This window comes from Meles meles, chromosome 11 (genome assembly GCF_922984935.1).
Source record: "Meles meles chromosome 11, mMelMel3.1 paternal haplotype, whole genome shotgun sequence".
NCBI lineage: Eukaryota > Metazoa > Chordata > Mammalia > Carnivora > Mustelidae > Meles > Meles meles.
The window spans coordinates 12742248-12755309 of NC_060076.1; the positions used below are offsets into that span (position 1 = coordinate 12742248).

Sequence of the window (13062 nt, forward strand, 5' to 3'; positions counted from 1 at the left end):
TGTCTGCTTGCTTTCCTGATTAAAGAAAAGAGTGCTATGTTTTCAGTCCATTCTTGAAGGGCAATTGCTCAGTCCTTTTCTTATCTTAACTGGTCTTCTCCGGGCTTTTTCTGGGCTATGCTCTTCCTTGAAGTGTTAACCACAGCTCTTTTTTTTCATGGATACACATGCTCATTTTTCCCCCATAGATTAATCCATCTATCCATCCATTCAGCTTAGTGGAGCCAAAAGAGCACAGTCTTTGGAGATAGATCAACATGACTTCAAATTCTGGGTTCGCCACTTACCAGCAACAGAATTGTTTTGTTTTGTTTTTTTCCCATGTGCAAAATGGAGGCATATATGTAGGATATCTGGCATACAATTAAGTACTGAATAAATAATAATTATTGAATTTCTTTTAAGGATATATTAATCTTAAATTCCTTCATTCTTAGAATGCTTTCATTTTCTAAGGCACTGTTATAAACCCAGAATAGTGTATTCATTATCTACTACTGTGTAATAGATTTCTCCAAAGCTTAGCAGTGAAAAATCACACATTTATTACTCACACACTTCCTGAGGATGAGGAGTCTGGGAGTGGCTTAGCCGCAGTTCTGGCTCAGGGTCTCTCATGGGGCTGCAGCCTTGAAGACTAGATCGGGGCGGTAGGACCCACTTCCAAGTTCATTCCCATGGCTTTCGGCAGGAGGCTTTGATTTCTTCCCTCTCCCTAGGCACTCTCCATAGTGAGTGATGATAATGAGAGCGAGAGAGATGGGAGCCAACCAGCCAGCCAGCCAGACGTGCGCGTGCGCGCGCGCACACACACACACACACACACACACACACAAACACATACACACACAATGCACCCAAGACAGAAGCCACAGTCTCGACATCCCATCCCTTCTTCTGCTATAGCTTTTGGTTCCAAGCCTGTGCCAGTTGTGGGCCTACAAAAGGGCCCAAATTCCAGGAGGCAGGGATAATTGGAGACTATCTTAGAGGCTGCCTACCGCAGATGGTAGGCCTGGGAGAGGGTGGAGAGACTCAAGTGTGTCTACCCTGAAGTCTTCTGTCTGATGGAGAGGCAGGCTTGTAAGCATTAATACCCTGCAAGGCAGTGCCTGTACTATAGGCATCGACCAAATACAGAGGGGACACTGGAGAGAAATCCATTAGCTCTGCCCGGGGGCGTCAGCTAGGGTTTCCCAAGTGCAAGTACACTGCGGTGTTCTTATTCAAGAGCTGTCCTAATGGTGCTTGATATTTGGTTGGCATCTTTTCTAATTGAAGTTACTCGTTGAGGTGATTTCCTTGGGCATTAAAAATAATAGGCTATCCTACATGACAGCAATTTGCTTTTTACAAAGTGCTTTCTCAGGCACTACCTCAGTCCGCATGACAGCCCAGGGAGGCGGATGGGTTTTACAGCTGTTGTTTAACTCCACCGTAGGTGAGCTGGAGAGGGGCAAGGTCAGCAGCGTGTCAAAGTCTCTGGGTGGGGTGTGGCGGGTTGAGGCTGGAGCTGGGCTCTTCCTAGCCCAAGTGAGCTGCTCTGGCTTCTACCCCTTCCTTGGATTTCCCCACAGCGCTTTGGGCCTCTCATTTTAAAGCAGTAATTTGGGTCATTTCCCCCTGTAGATACATTACACATACACTTGCCCATATCAAAGCTTATTTGCCACTTTTATGCCCAATCACTTGAAAGATTTTCTTTCATGAAGAAGCTTATGAAGAAAATCATTCACAAAGTACAGAAATGTGAATTGTGCTTTCATCAGCGTTCACTGTGAAATTTCATTTTGTAAAATCCCTCAGGGGGTTTGAACTTGCTCTTTGGGCTATTTATTAGAAGGGGGACCCGGACATCAATTCCTTAAGCACAAATATGCTCAAAGGACATTTAATCGTTTCAGTTCTTACAGGAGCCTGGCAAGTTTGTTTTAGTCCTTCTAGGTAAGAAGGAAAAGGATTTTGGGTCCACACAGGTGTACACGCTGAGAGAGGATCTTTCTTAGTGGCAAGAATGGAAGTATGTGGGGAGAGGGTATGCTAATTACTGTCGTTCATGTGTGACTAACAAACGTCCCATCCAGGCGAGAGAGGAAGCCTCAAAGTTAGACAGCGGCACTGGGCATTAAAGTAGAGAGAAGAAATGTAAAAATAAATTAGGAGGGAAACCAGAAGACTTGCTGACCAGTTAGAAATTGGGGAGGGAAGGGAGTTATGGGTGATTCTCAGATTATGGTTCTAATTTTCCTATGGGCCTAGGACGAATTGAACACCTGGTTAGTCATTCTCAGAGACCCGAGACAAGTATGTCAAATTGTTCCAGGTCCTAGAAATCCCTGGCGTTCTGAGGGAGATACGGGTTGCACAGGAAGTACACACCAATGTGTTGTGATAAATATAGTAGGAGCTGAAGGGACCAGACAGGTGATCCCTGTGGGCTGACGTGGTCCTGAAGCTCTCCGTGTCGTCATAGCCAGTGGGTGGTTGTTAGTTTCCAACCTACTTGACCTGTCAGCCACATTCACACTGTTCACCGTTCTCTTTGTCTTGAAACACTCTCCCCGCTGGCCTTTTATGGCTCATGCTCTCTGTCTCTCTGGTCCGTCTTCGTCTGCTCTCCACACGACCTTGTGTTTCTGCTATCCAGCTGGGGGCGGTCCTATACCGTCGGCCTCTGTCTAGGTCTTCAGCCACATGTCACGCTACTTTCCTCTGGTCCTGTGTACCCCCAGCCACCTTGACCTGCCTTCAGGCTTTCCAGTGCGTCATGGTCAGTCTGACCTCTGGGCTTTTACGTATTTGTTCTCTGCTTAGAAGACTCTCCCTTCCTCATCTGCCTGTTCTTCTTTCCAATCTCAGCTCAAATAGCCTTTTCTCAGGAGCAGGGTGACCACTCAGTTTGCTGTTCAAACTGGGATACATTTGAAAATGGAAAAAAGACAACAACCCTGTATTAATATTAACACCAGGACACCAGGTGTAAAGGGGAGCTGTCCTGGGCTAATGAACATGTGGTGCCCCTACTCGGAGCAGACTTCTCTGACTTCCCAGATGTGATGGGCTCTCCCTGTGTCCTCATTACTCTCCGGACCTCATTTCACAGCCCTTACTGTAGTTTGTGGGGATATGTTGGGAGTGACTATTTGAGTGAACTCTTTCTCCCCCATGGACTGTATGCTCCATGGAAGCCGACATGTTCCCCTGTGTCCTTACCACCTGAGACACTGCCCCACGCACTAGGTTCTTAACACTTAATGCGTAAATAAATCAACGATCAACTCAGATTTGTATTGTGGAATGTACAAAGAGTTTTCATTTCTATTATCTTGTTTGGTTCCTGTTGCACCTTGACATGTTTTCTCATCTCAGTCAACAGAGGACACAAAGATTTTGGTTGCTTAAGACCTCATAGCAAGTGACAGAACAAGTCTAGAACTCTTAGATCTTCTGACCCTAAAACTAGTCCTTTTTCCAGAAGAGTTTGAATAAGAGAAAAGGAAAGAGAAAAGGAAATTCCTTTTAGAATTTAGAATCTAGATAACTGGGAAGATGGTGCTGACCTTAGAAAGATGGGGAGTACCCAACTTTTGTAACAACATGGACGGGACTGGAAGAGATTATGCTGAGTGAAATAAGTCAAGCAGAGAGAGTCAATTATCATATGGTTTCACTTATTTGTGGAGCATAACAAATAACATGGAGGACATGGGGAGATGGAGAGGAGAAGGGAGTTGAGGGATTGGAAGGGGAGATGAACCATTAGAGACTATGGACTCTGAAAAACAACCTGAGGGTTCTGAAGGGGCGGGGGGTGGGAAGTTGGGGGAACCAGGTGGTGGGTAATAGGGAGGGCACGTATTACATGGAGCACTGGGTGTGGTGCAAAAACAATGAATACTGTTACACTGAAAAGAAATTAAAAAAAAAAAAAGATGGGGAGTGGGGGAGTCTGAGAAACATTGTCAATTTTCAGCTGCCCCATGAAAAGCCACGTAGCATTCCAGGCTATAGAGAGCTCAGTGTAGAGCCTGGAATGGCCCCTTACCCCCCAGGGGTAAGCAGACAGTTTCTTACTGTTGTTTTATTGTGGTGAAATATACATAACAAAAGTTATCATCTTAACTGCTTGTAAGTGTACAATTCAGTAGCATTAAATACATTCACCTTGTTGTGCAACTATCAGCATCGTCCATCTCCAGAAGATTTTCCATCTCCCCAAACTTAAATTCAGTACCCATTAAACAACACCCCATTTCCCCTCTTCCCAGTCCCTGGAAACCGCTGTTCTACTTTGCATCTCTATGAATTTGACTACTCTAACTACCTCACAGAAGCGGAACCATACAATATTCTGTGTCTGATATCACTTGGCATAATGTCTTTGGGGTCTCATCTATTTGTTCCAGGCTGAGTAATCTTACAGTGTATGGATATACCACATTTTGTCTGTTGATGGACAGTTAATGGACACTTGGACTGTTTCCGTGTTTGGCTGTTGTGAATAATGCTTAACATTTGTGTATCAGTATCTGTTTGAGTCCCCGATTTCAGTTCTTTTGGGTAAATACTCAGAAGTAGAATTACTGGATCATGTGACAATTTTATTTTCCACAGCAGCTTTTTACATTCCCAGTGCCTGAGGGTTCCAATTTCTCTACATCCTCATCAACACTTATTTCCTTTTTATTATTTTTTAAGCTAGCCATCCTAATGAGTGTGAAGTTGTATCTCATTGTGGTTTTGATTTGCATTTTCCTAGTGATTAGTGTTGTTGAGCATCTTTTCATGTGCTTATTAGCCATCTGTATGTCTTCTTTGGAGAAATGTCTATTCAAGTCCTTTCTTTGCCCATTTTTAAATTGTTTTTGTTGTTCTTGAGTTGTGAAAGTTTTAAAATATATTCTGAATATTAATCCCTTATCAAATACATGATTTTCAAATATTTTCTCCTATTCCATGGGCTTCCCTTTCATTCTGTTGACAAGTGTCCTTAGAGGCAAAGAAGTTTTAATTTCAATGAAGTTCAATTTATTTATTTTTCCTTTTGTTACCTGTGCTTTGTCATATCAAGAAATCATTGCCAAATTAAATATCATAAAGCTTATTCCCTGTATTTTCTACTAAGAGCTTTATAGTTTTAGCCCTTATGATCGGGTCTTTTACTTATTTTGAGTTAATATTTGTATATGGTGTAAGGTAAGGGTCCAACTTCATTCTTTTTGCATGTGGATATCCAGTTTTCCTAGCAGCAATTGTTGAACAGAATATCCTTTCCCCATCAAATAGTCTTGTCATCCTTGTCAAAAACAATTTAACCATATATGTCAGGGTTTAATTCTGGGTTCTGTATCCTATCCCATTAGTCTGTCTGTATTTATGCCAGTAACATCCTGGTTTTTATTAATTTATTATTTTTTTATTAGAACTATTTTTGGTTCACTACAAAATTGAACAGAAGGAACAGAGATTTCACATATGGTCACTGACCCTACATACCCATAGCCTCCCCAGCTATCAGAATCGCCTGCCAGAATGGTACATTGTTGCAGTTGATGAACATATATTGGCACATCATTATCACTCCAAGTCCATGATTTATATTAAAACTTATTCTTGGTAGTATACCTTTTGTGGGCTTGGACAGATGAATAAATGATAAGTATCCACTGTTGCATATAGAGTGGTGTCACTATCACTACCCTGAATCCTCTGTGCTTCCCCTATTCATCCCTCCCCTACTCCTAATCCATGGTAACCACTGATCTTTTAACTGGTTCTGTAGATTTGCCTTTTCCAGAATGTCATATAGTTGGAATCACACAGTATGTAGCCTTTTCAAATGGGCTTCATTCATTGAGAAATATGCATTTAAGATCCCTCCATGTCTTTTCTTGGCTTAATAGCTCATTTCTTCTTAACACTGAATAATATTCCATTATCCGGGTACACCCCAGTTTATCTATCCTTTTACCTACTGAGAGACATCTTGGTTGCTTCCAACTTTTGGCAATTATTAATAAAACTGCTATAAATATTCATGTGTAGATATTTTTTCGGGGCACAAGTTTTCAACCCATTTGGGTAAATACCGAGGAGCACAATTACTAGATCATATGGTAAATGTATGTTTACTTTTTAAGAACTGTCTTCCAAAGGAGGTATACCATTTTGCATTTCCATCAGCAATGAGTGAGAGTACTTGTTCCTCCACATCCTTGCCAACATTTTGTGTTGTTAGTATTCTGGATTTTGGCCATTCTAGTAGTTGTATAGTGGTATCTCATTGTAGCTCATTGTTGTTTTATGCACTGTTTCAATGTCTTAGCTCTGTTGTAAGTTGGCATCAGGAAGCATGATACCTCCAACATTTTCTTCCTTCTCAAGATTATTTTGGTTATCTGGGGTCCCTTGAGATTCCACATGAATTTTATGATAGATTTTTATATTTCTGTAAGGAAAAAAAGTCATTTGGATTTTTATAGGGATTTCTTTGAATCTATACATTGCTTTGTGTAGTATTGACATCCTAACAATATAAAGTCTTCTAATCCATGAACATGGGATAGCTTTCTACTTATGTATGTCTTCTTTAATTTCTTTCAGCAACATTTTATAGTTTTTGGCATATAGTCTTTTGTCTCCTTGTTTAAGCTAATTCCTAAGTATTTTATTCTTTTTGATGTTATTATAAATGTAATTTTCTTAATTTCCTTTTTGGATCATTTATGGTTAGTATATAGAAAAACTGATTTTTCTGTATTGATTTTGTATCCTATAATTTTTCTGAATTCATTTATTATTTCTAACTGTATGTGTATATGTGTGTGTAACCTTTATGGTTTTCTACATATAAGATCATGTCATCTGCAAACAGATAATTTTACTTCTTCCTTTCCAATTTGGATACTTTGTTTCATTTTCTTGCCTTTTGCTCTTACAATACTGTGATGAATAAAAGTGGTGAAAGTGGGCATCCTTATCTCATTCTTTTTTTTTTTGGTTGTCGTATATTTTATTTTTTTAACATATATCACTTTATTTTTTTTTCTTTTCAGCATAATTGTGTTCATTGTTTTTGCACCACACCCAGTGCTCCATGCAACACGTGCCCTCCCTAATACCCACCACCTTGTTCCCCCAACCTCCCACTCCCCAGCCCCTTCAAAACCCTCAGGTTGTTTTTCAGAGTCCATAGTCTCTCATGGTTCATCTCCCCTTCCAATTTCCCTCAACTCCCTTCTCCTCTCCATCTCCCCATGTCCTCCATGTTATTTGTTATGCTCCACAAATAAGTGAGACCATATGATAATTGACTCTCTCTCCTTATCTCATTCCTGATCTTCGAGGAAAAGCTTTCAGTCTTTCACCATTGAGTATGATGCTTAAGCAGTTTTTTAAAAGATCTTAAAAAGAGGAGGGATTTTGAAATCCTGGGACCTATTTAAAATTGTGTTTCTCTGTGTTCTCAGCACCTAGCACAGTGTCTGGCACGTAGCAATTATTGAATGAATGGATTTGAAAAACCCACAGTTTCTCAAGACCGAGTGAGCTGAAGGCACTGCTGAATGAAGTGTGAATTTGGGACTCATGAGGTTGGCAAGGGTTGAAGGGTTACCATAAAGGTGATAAGGAGTCATTGGTTAACCTGCTGACGTGGAGCAGGTGTTGGTCCCACATCACAGGCAGCACCGTTACTTAAATCTTAGTAAACTTTGCCTGGATAGTGTGCTTTTTGGAGAAACTAACCTGGTGAAGTTATTTTCCCCTCCCCTCTGTTAGCACTTAGCTGGAAGAAAGTAACATATGCTGTATCTCTTTGTATTTATGACTACTGAATTAATAACTTCAGTCCATTGGATGCAAAGAAAACAAGTGAAATGCTATAAATTATAGATGAAAGTTGTTCATGCTAATAGAGTGTGTAACATATGCCTTACTTTGGCACAGCTTTGAAATAATGTGAATGATTTAAAGGGCTTAGTCTCTTTGCCTTCATTTTAATTTAGAATAGTTGGAAAGCATCAAGTTACCACCATTTCATTAGTAATGCTATGCTTTTCCATTGGAACTTAAGCTCTCTCAACTTGGAGCAGACAAAAATCCTGATTAGCTGTAGTCTTAGGATGGGAAAGTCCAGTGATTGCGTTCAGTGTGTTGGCATCTCTCTTCATCTGGACTTCTAACAAGCTAGTTCCAAATATGAACTAACACGTCCTTACTTTTTTCCTTTAACAAGGGTCCTCTGACTTATAGATTTAAAAAATGAATTCTGTTAATGTAGAACTTGCTGATAACTTTGAAGAGGCAGCAGGATGTAGTGGATAGAGCAGGGCTTTCTGTCTCACAGAGGGATTTTTCTGGCTGCTAATAAGGAAACCCTATAGTGTGTGCAAAGAGGGGCTATATTCTAAGAATATAAGGCTGCCTTACAGGATCCAAGGACAGGAGGGGCCTCGAGGCTCAGGAGGGTCTGAACCTAGGATCTAGAAGCCTAGGAACGAAAGTCACTCAGTCTGTCACCAGGGCCCCATGGTCTCACTGTCACTTTCCTCTCTGCACCTGCTCCTTCCTTCTCTCTCATCAGCCGGGCTGCCTTCGCTTCTCTGTGCTCACAGCCAAGCACATCTGCCTGGTTCTGGCTTTTTATCACTTCCAGATCAAGGGCCAGCAGAGGCTGCCTGGCATCTCAGATTTCCAAATTCCTTGAAGAGAGAATCTGGTTATCTCACCTTGGGTCAGATTACCATTCCCAGTTAGTTCATTTATTTATCCAAAAAGCCTTTCTTGAATGCCAGGAAGCACTGGGGATGCAGCCGCCCTTCATGGAACGTGTGTGTTTGGGGGAACAGGGAAGAAAGAATGAGAGAGCGTGAGTGAGAGAGCGTGAGCTCATTTTTGGGGGGACTGACTTGGGAGTTGCAGTTTTTAGAGAAAGAGAAGTATGGCTCGGGGTTCAGATAGACCTGGGTTCAAATCCCAATTCCTCTCCTTACCAGCTCTGTGTTACTTTGGGCATATTAGACACCTTTTTCATCCCCAATTTTCTCCCCAGTAAAATGGGAACATTTTTTTTTTTAGATTTATTTATTTATTTGACAGAGAGAGAGATCACAAGTAGACAGAGAGGCAGGCAGAGAGAGAGAGAGGGAAGCAGGCTCTCCGCTGAGCAGAGAGCCCGACACGGGACTTGATCCGCGGGACTCGATCCCAGGACCCTGAGATCATAACCTGAGCCGAAGGCAGCGGCTTAACCCACTGAGCCATCCAGGCGCCCGGGAACAATTTTTTCTAGGGTAGTTAGGAGGATTAAAATGAAAAGATAGGTGTGAAGCCATGAGTATGGTGCCTGCCACACAGAGTCAGAATGCCGCCCCTCCCCGGTTGTGACCTTGAGGAAGTTCTTTAACCTGCCTGAGATGGTTTCTTCACCTATAAAATGAGAAAGGCTTTCATCTACGTCATGTGCTTATTATGAGCATTACGTCATGTGATATGCACCAGGTCACGGGGAATGCGTACGTAACAGACACGCAGGATGATAGTTGCTCCTCTAGTTCTTGTTAATCGTCACAGTTTTTTCCCCTCTGTCTTCTAGTTCCCATTTGGCCGACGCTTGCCTTGTGACATCTACTGGCATGGAGTTTCCTTTCACGACAATGACATATTCTCCGGCCAAGTGAACAAGTTTCCAGGTATCTGCTGTTATTGTTGGCATCGAAAAATGTTTCTAAGCTGTGTGAGGGCACCCTCTTCTACAAAAACAAGGTGGCATTTTGAGCTCAGACTCAAGGACTCTTAATTGGGACTTGCTGTCTTTACCATTGCGGCGCCCTGACCTTGGGAGGGAGGCTAACGCAGAGGTCATCGGGATTTGACCCACCAACAGGTCAAGGACTGGAGGTCCAAAAATAAAAAGACAGGCTTTCCTGGACTAATTTCACCAGTGGCAGAACATGATCTTCACCTTCTGAGGTATACTATGAAGGTGTAATGAGGAGACTATGTTCTCAAAATGAAAAAAAGAAAAAAAATAGACCACTTCACATAAATTATTTGCCAGGAGCAGAAGTATTAAAATTCTAGGAATGTGCCACAAAAATGAGATTAGTAGCTTCTGCTTTCTTTACCTATCGTCACTGGAGGTACCATTTTTAAAACCAGATACACCAGTCTCCGTGTTGGGAAGGACAGGCTGAGACAGTGCCTACCTTTGACCTCAGGACCTTATCCCAGGGAGGCTTTCCTGCAGGGGGACATGTCCATGAAGGTGTCAGAACCAACACTTTACAACACCTCCTCCCTCCATTCCCAGACTCCCCATATGCCTTTCCATTTTATTTTTAATCTCTGCCACCCTCTTCTGCTATGGATTGCTAGTCATTACTTTCAATGGCTCCGTGAGGAGGGTAGTTAGGGTGAGCGGGTGTGCTCGGAGAGGAAGGAACATTTGGCCCAGTGGGGGTGGCTATGGCAGCCAGAGGGTCTTTCTCTTATATTTAGAAATGTTAACAGAATATGCACAAACCATATTATAATATGATAGTGAAGAAGTTTTTTAAAAAGGGCGTCACCCTGAATCTCAATTCATATTGTTGTTTAACAAACAACAATGTGAATATTTCTGTATTTCTGTATTTCCTCCCAAAACTTAACCATATTTTTATATCGCTTTATATCGCTTTTATACGGTTGCAGTCAGAGTGTGGTTGCCTAAATACAATGTGTTTTCTCCTAGCGTGATATCATTTATGCTTATTTTTAAAAAGAGATTCCGTTTACCCTTTGTGTAGGGTGCCTTTGGGCTCAGCTGGGAGAGCATGTGACTCTTGATCTCAGGGTCAGGAGTTTGAGCCCCATGGTATGCATAGAGTTTACCTAAAAAAGAATTTACTCTCTTTCTTTGGCATTGTATGCCATGTCCTTAAGAAACCACATCTCAGAAAAACCAATAGTCATACACAATACACTGGCGAGTTATGCCACGTCTGCTGGGGGGGGGGGGTGGGAGGTTCAATTAAGCGTTCAGACTACCATGGGCCTCACTTGACTCAGATTCACTTATAAGGACATACGGCAGGAAACATGGCCTGCCAGCCAGTCAGGTCAGGTATTTCTCTCCAGCGATGTCTTTGCACGGGTGCCAGAGTCTAGACTCACCCCTCAAGCAAAAGCTTGGAAGTGTAGGGAGACAAGACCTACATAGGTGGACGTGGGTCTCTCTTGGCTTAGGTACCCCTCAGGAGCTTTATCTCACGTCGCTTCTCCAAAGCATAGCTTCCAGGGCCCCCAGCAGGGTCCTGCTGAGTTACCAGCATCCTTACATCAGGCAAGCCTGGGGCTACGGCTTCCTACCAGGTATTTATGCAATTTGCCCATCAGGGATCATTTCCACCATATGCTTTGTCATCTGGTAACACGACTAACTTTTCTACCTTTATTGGTTTCCAGGGGAACAGAGCTAGAAAATTAGCCCACAGTTAGAGAAGAGGGAGGGTTCTGTTGGAGAGCAAGAAGGATTCTGGTAGCCCGGGTTCTTGCTCACACAGTTCAATGGGATAACTATTCTTTTCTGTCTTGCTGCTCATAAAAGGTGACTTTTTGATGTCCCTCGAAGGACTTACTGGGATACTGAGAGAATGTAACTTGAAAGAGAACAGTTCTTTCAATGAGGACAGAATTCCTAAGACATGAATCCTCGAATGAGGCTTCCTTTACGTTTTCCCCTCTTTGCTTGTGCCTCATCTCCTGATTGTGAGTAAAAAGAAGTCATAGCTATGGCTCTCCTTTTGGAACACAAATTAGAGAAAAACACCCTCAAAGGACTAGTTTCATTAAAGGACTAGTTTCATCATCAAAAATGATATAAGAATATTCATGCCAAAGAAGCAAGTTCGCTCTAGCCCGCATCCCACGTGCCAGTGACTGGAACATATAATTTTCCACTTTACCAACAGCAATTAATTAGTTCTAATGACAAAGCAGGCTCTCGAACCTCTAGGCAGAGAGGCAGTGTGGCTCCATCCTCTCCCTATGGAAGACAGCAATTCTTCGCTATGACATGATTCCAGAAGGGCCTGTCCTTTGGCTCTCGTTTGGGTCAGGCTTATCCTCTGTCTCTCCTCTATCCCCTTATCCTAGTAGTGCATCTCCTATGCTAGAAAGTTCGCCTGGATGTGGCAGACAGCTCTAAATGCAGCCCATGCTGGAGACATTGAAACCCTGTGGAGATGCATATGGAAGCGGGTTATTTTGTTATTTTATTTTTGTTATTTATGGCTCAGCACATTAGATTTTAGCCACTTTTCTATGACGAGATCCTCCAAGATGGGTTATTATGTCTTAACACGATGAATTAAGACTTTCTATAAAAATAATCTGATTTGGATACGTCTTTGCTTTAGGAAAGTCCCAAACTGTCAATTCTCAGCTCCCAAGCCACAGTTTTTTGCTGACTTTCAGGGTCTGAGATGTGTGGCGGCCCGTGGCAGGGGAGGGGAGGGGACGTTCTGGCAGAGAGGGAGAGGGCCCCCGCCAGGAAGGTCCCGGACAGCTTGCGTGAGGTCAAGCACTCCCTGTGCTGCGTGGAGGGTACCCAGACAGGAGAGAGGCATGTAGGGAGAGAAGTCAGATACAAAATAAGTGCCAGACAGAGGAAATCTGGGGTGCCCTGGGGGCTTGGGATGAGAACACATGACCCAACCCAAATCTGCCTGGGGGGCAGACAGGGTGGGAGACCCAGGAGAACATGTGAACTGAGCCTCCAGGGCTGGATGGGCCTGACCTCCCTCCAAAAATGGGAGCAGAGTTGGCACAAAGACCTAGGGTGTATACTGCTCATTCGGCGAAGGGCAAGTGGCCCGTGACGGTGACAAAGGGTCAGGTATGAGAGGGACCACGGAAGGGAGATAAACAGGGACCTGTGGATAGCATCCTTATAGTCTGAAGGTTGTGGGAGCCACTGAGACATTGTTAGGCCAGAGAACGACATGGGCCAGCTTGCATTTTCTTTTTCTTTCTTTTTCTTTCTTTCTTTCTTTCTTTCTTTCTTTCTTTCTTTCTTTC

At 42.8% G+C, this 13062-nt stretch overlaps 1 protein-coding gene across 4 annotated transcripts in view; it reads left to right on the forward strand.

Annotated features, from left to right (window-relative positions):
* The window catches only part of TTLL11 (tubulin tyrosine ligase like 11), a 221181-nt gene that overhangs the window by 39038 nt on the left and 169081 nt on the right, over nucleotides 1-13062 (forward strand). For all 4 annotated transcript variants that reach the window (XM_046023174.1, XM_046023178.1, XM_046023175.1 and 1 more), the window contains exon 2: nucleotides 9596-9692. In XM_046023174.1, coding sequence (XP_045879130.1) covers nucleotides 9596-9692 — 97 coding nt within the window. The remainder of the gene's footprint in view (nucleotides 1-9595; nucleotides 9693-13062) is intronic.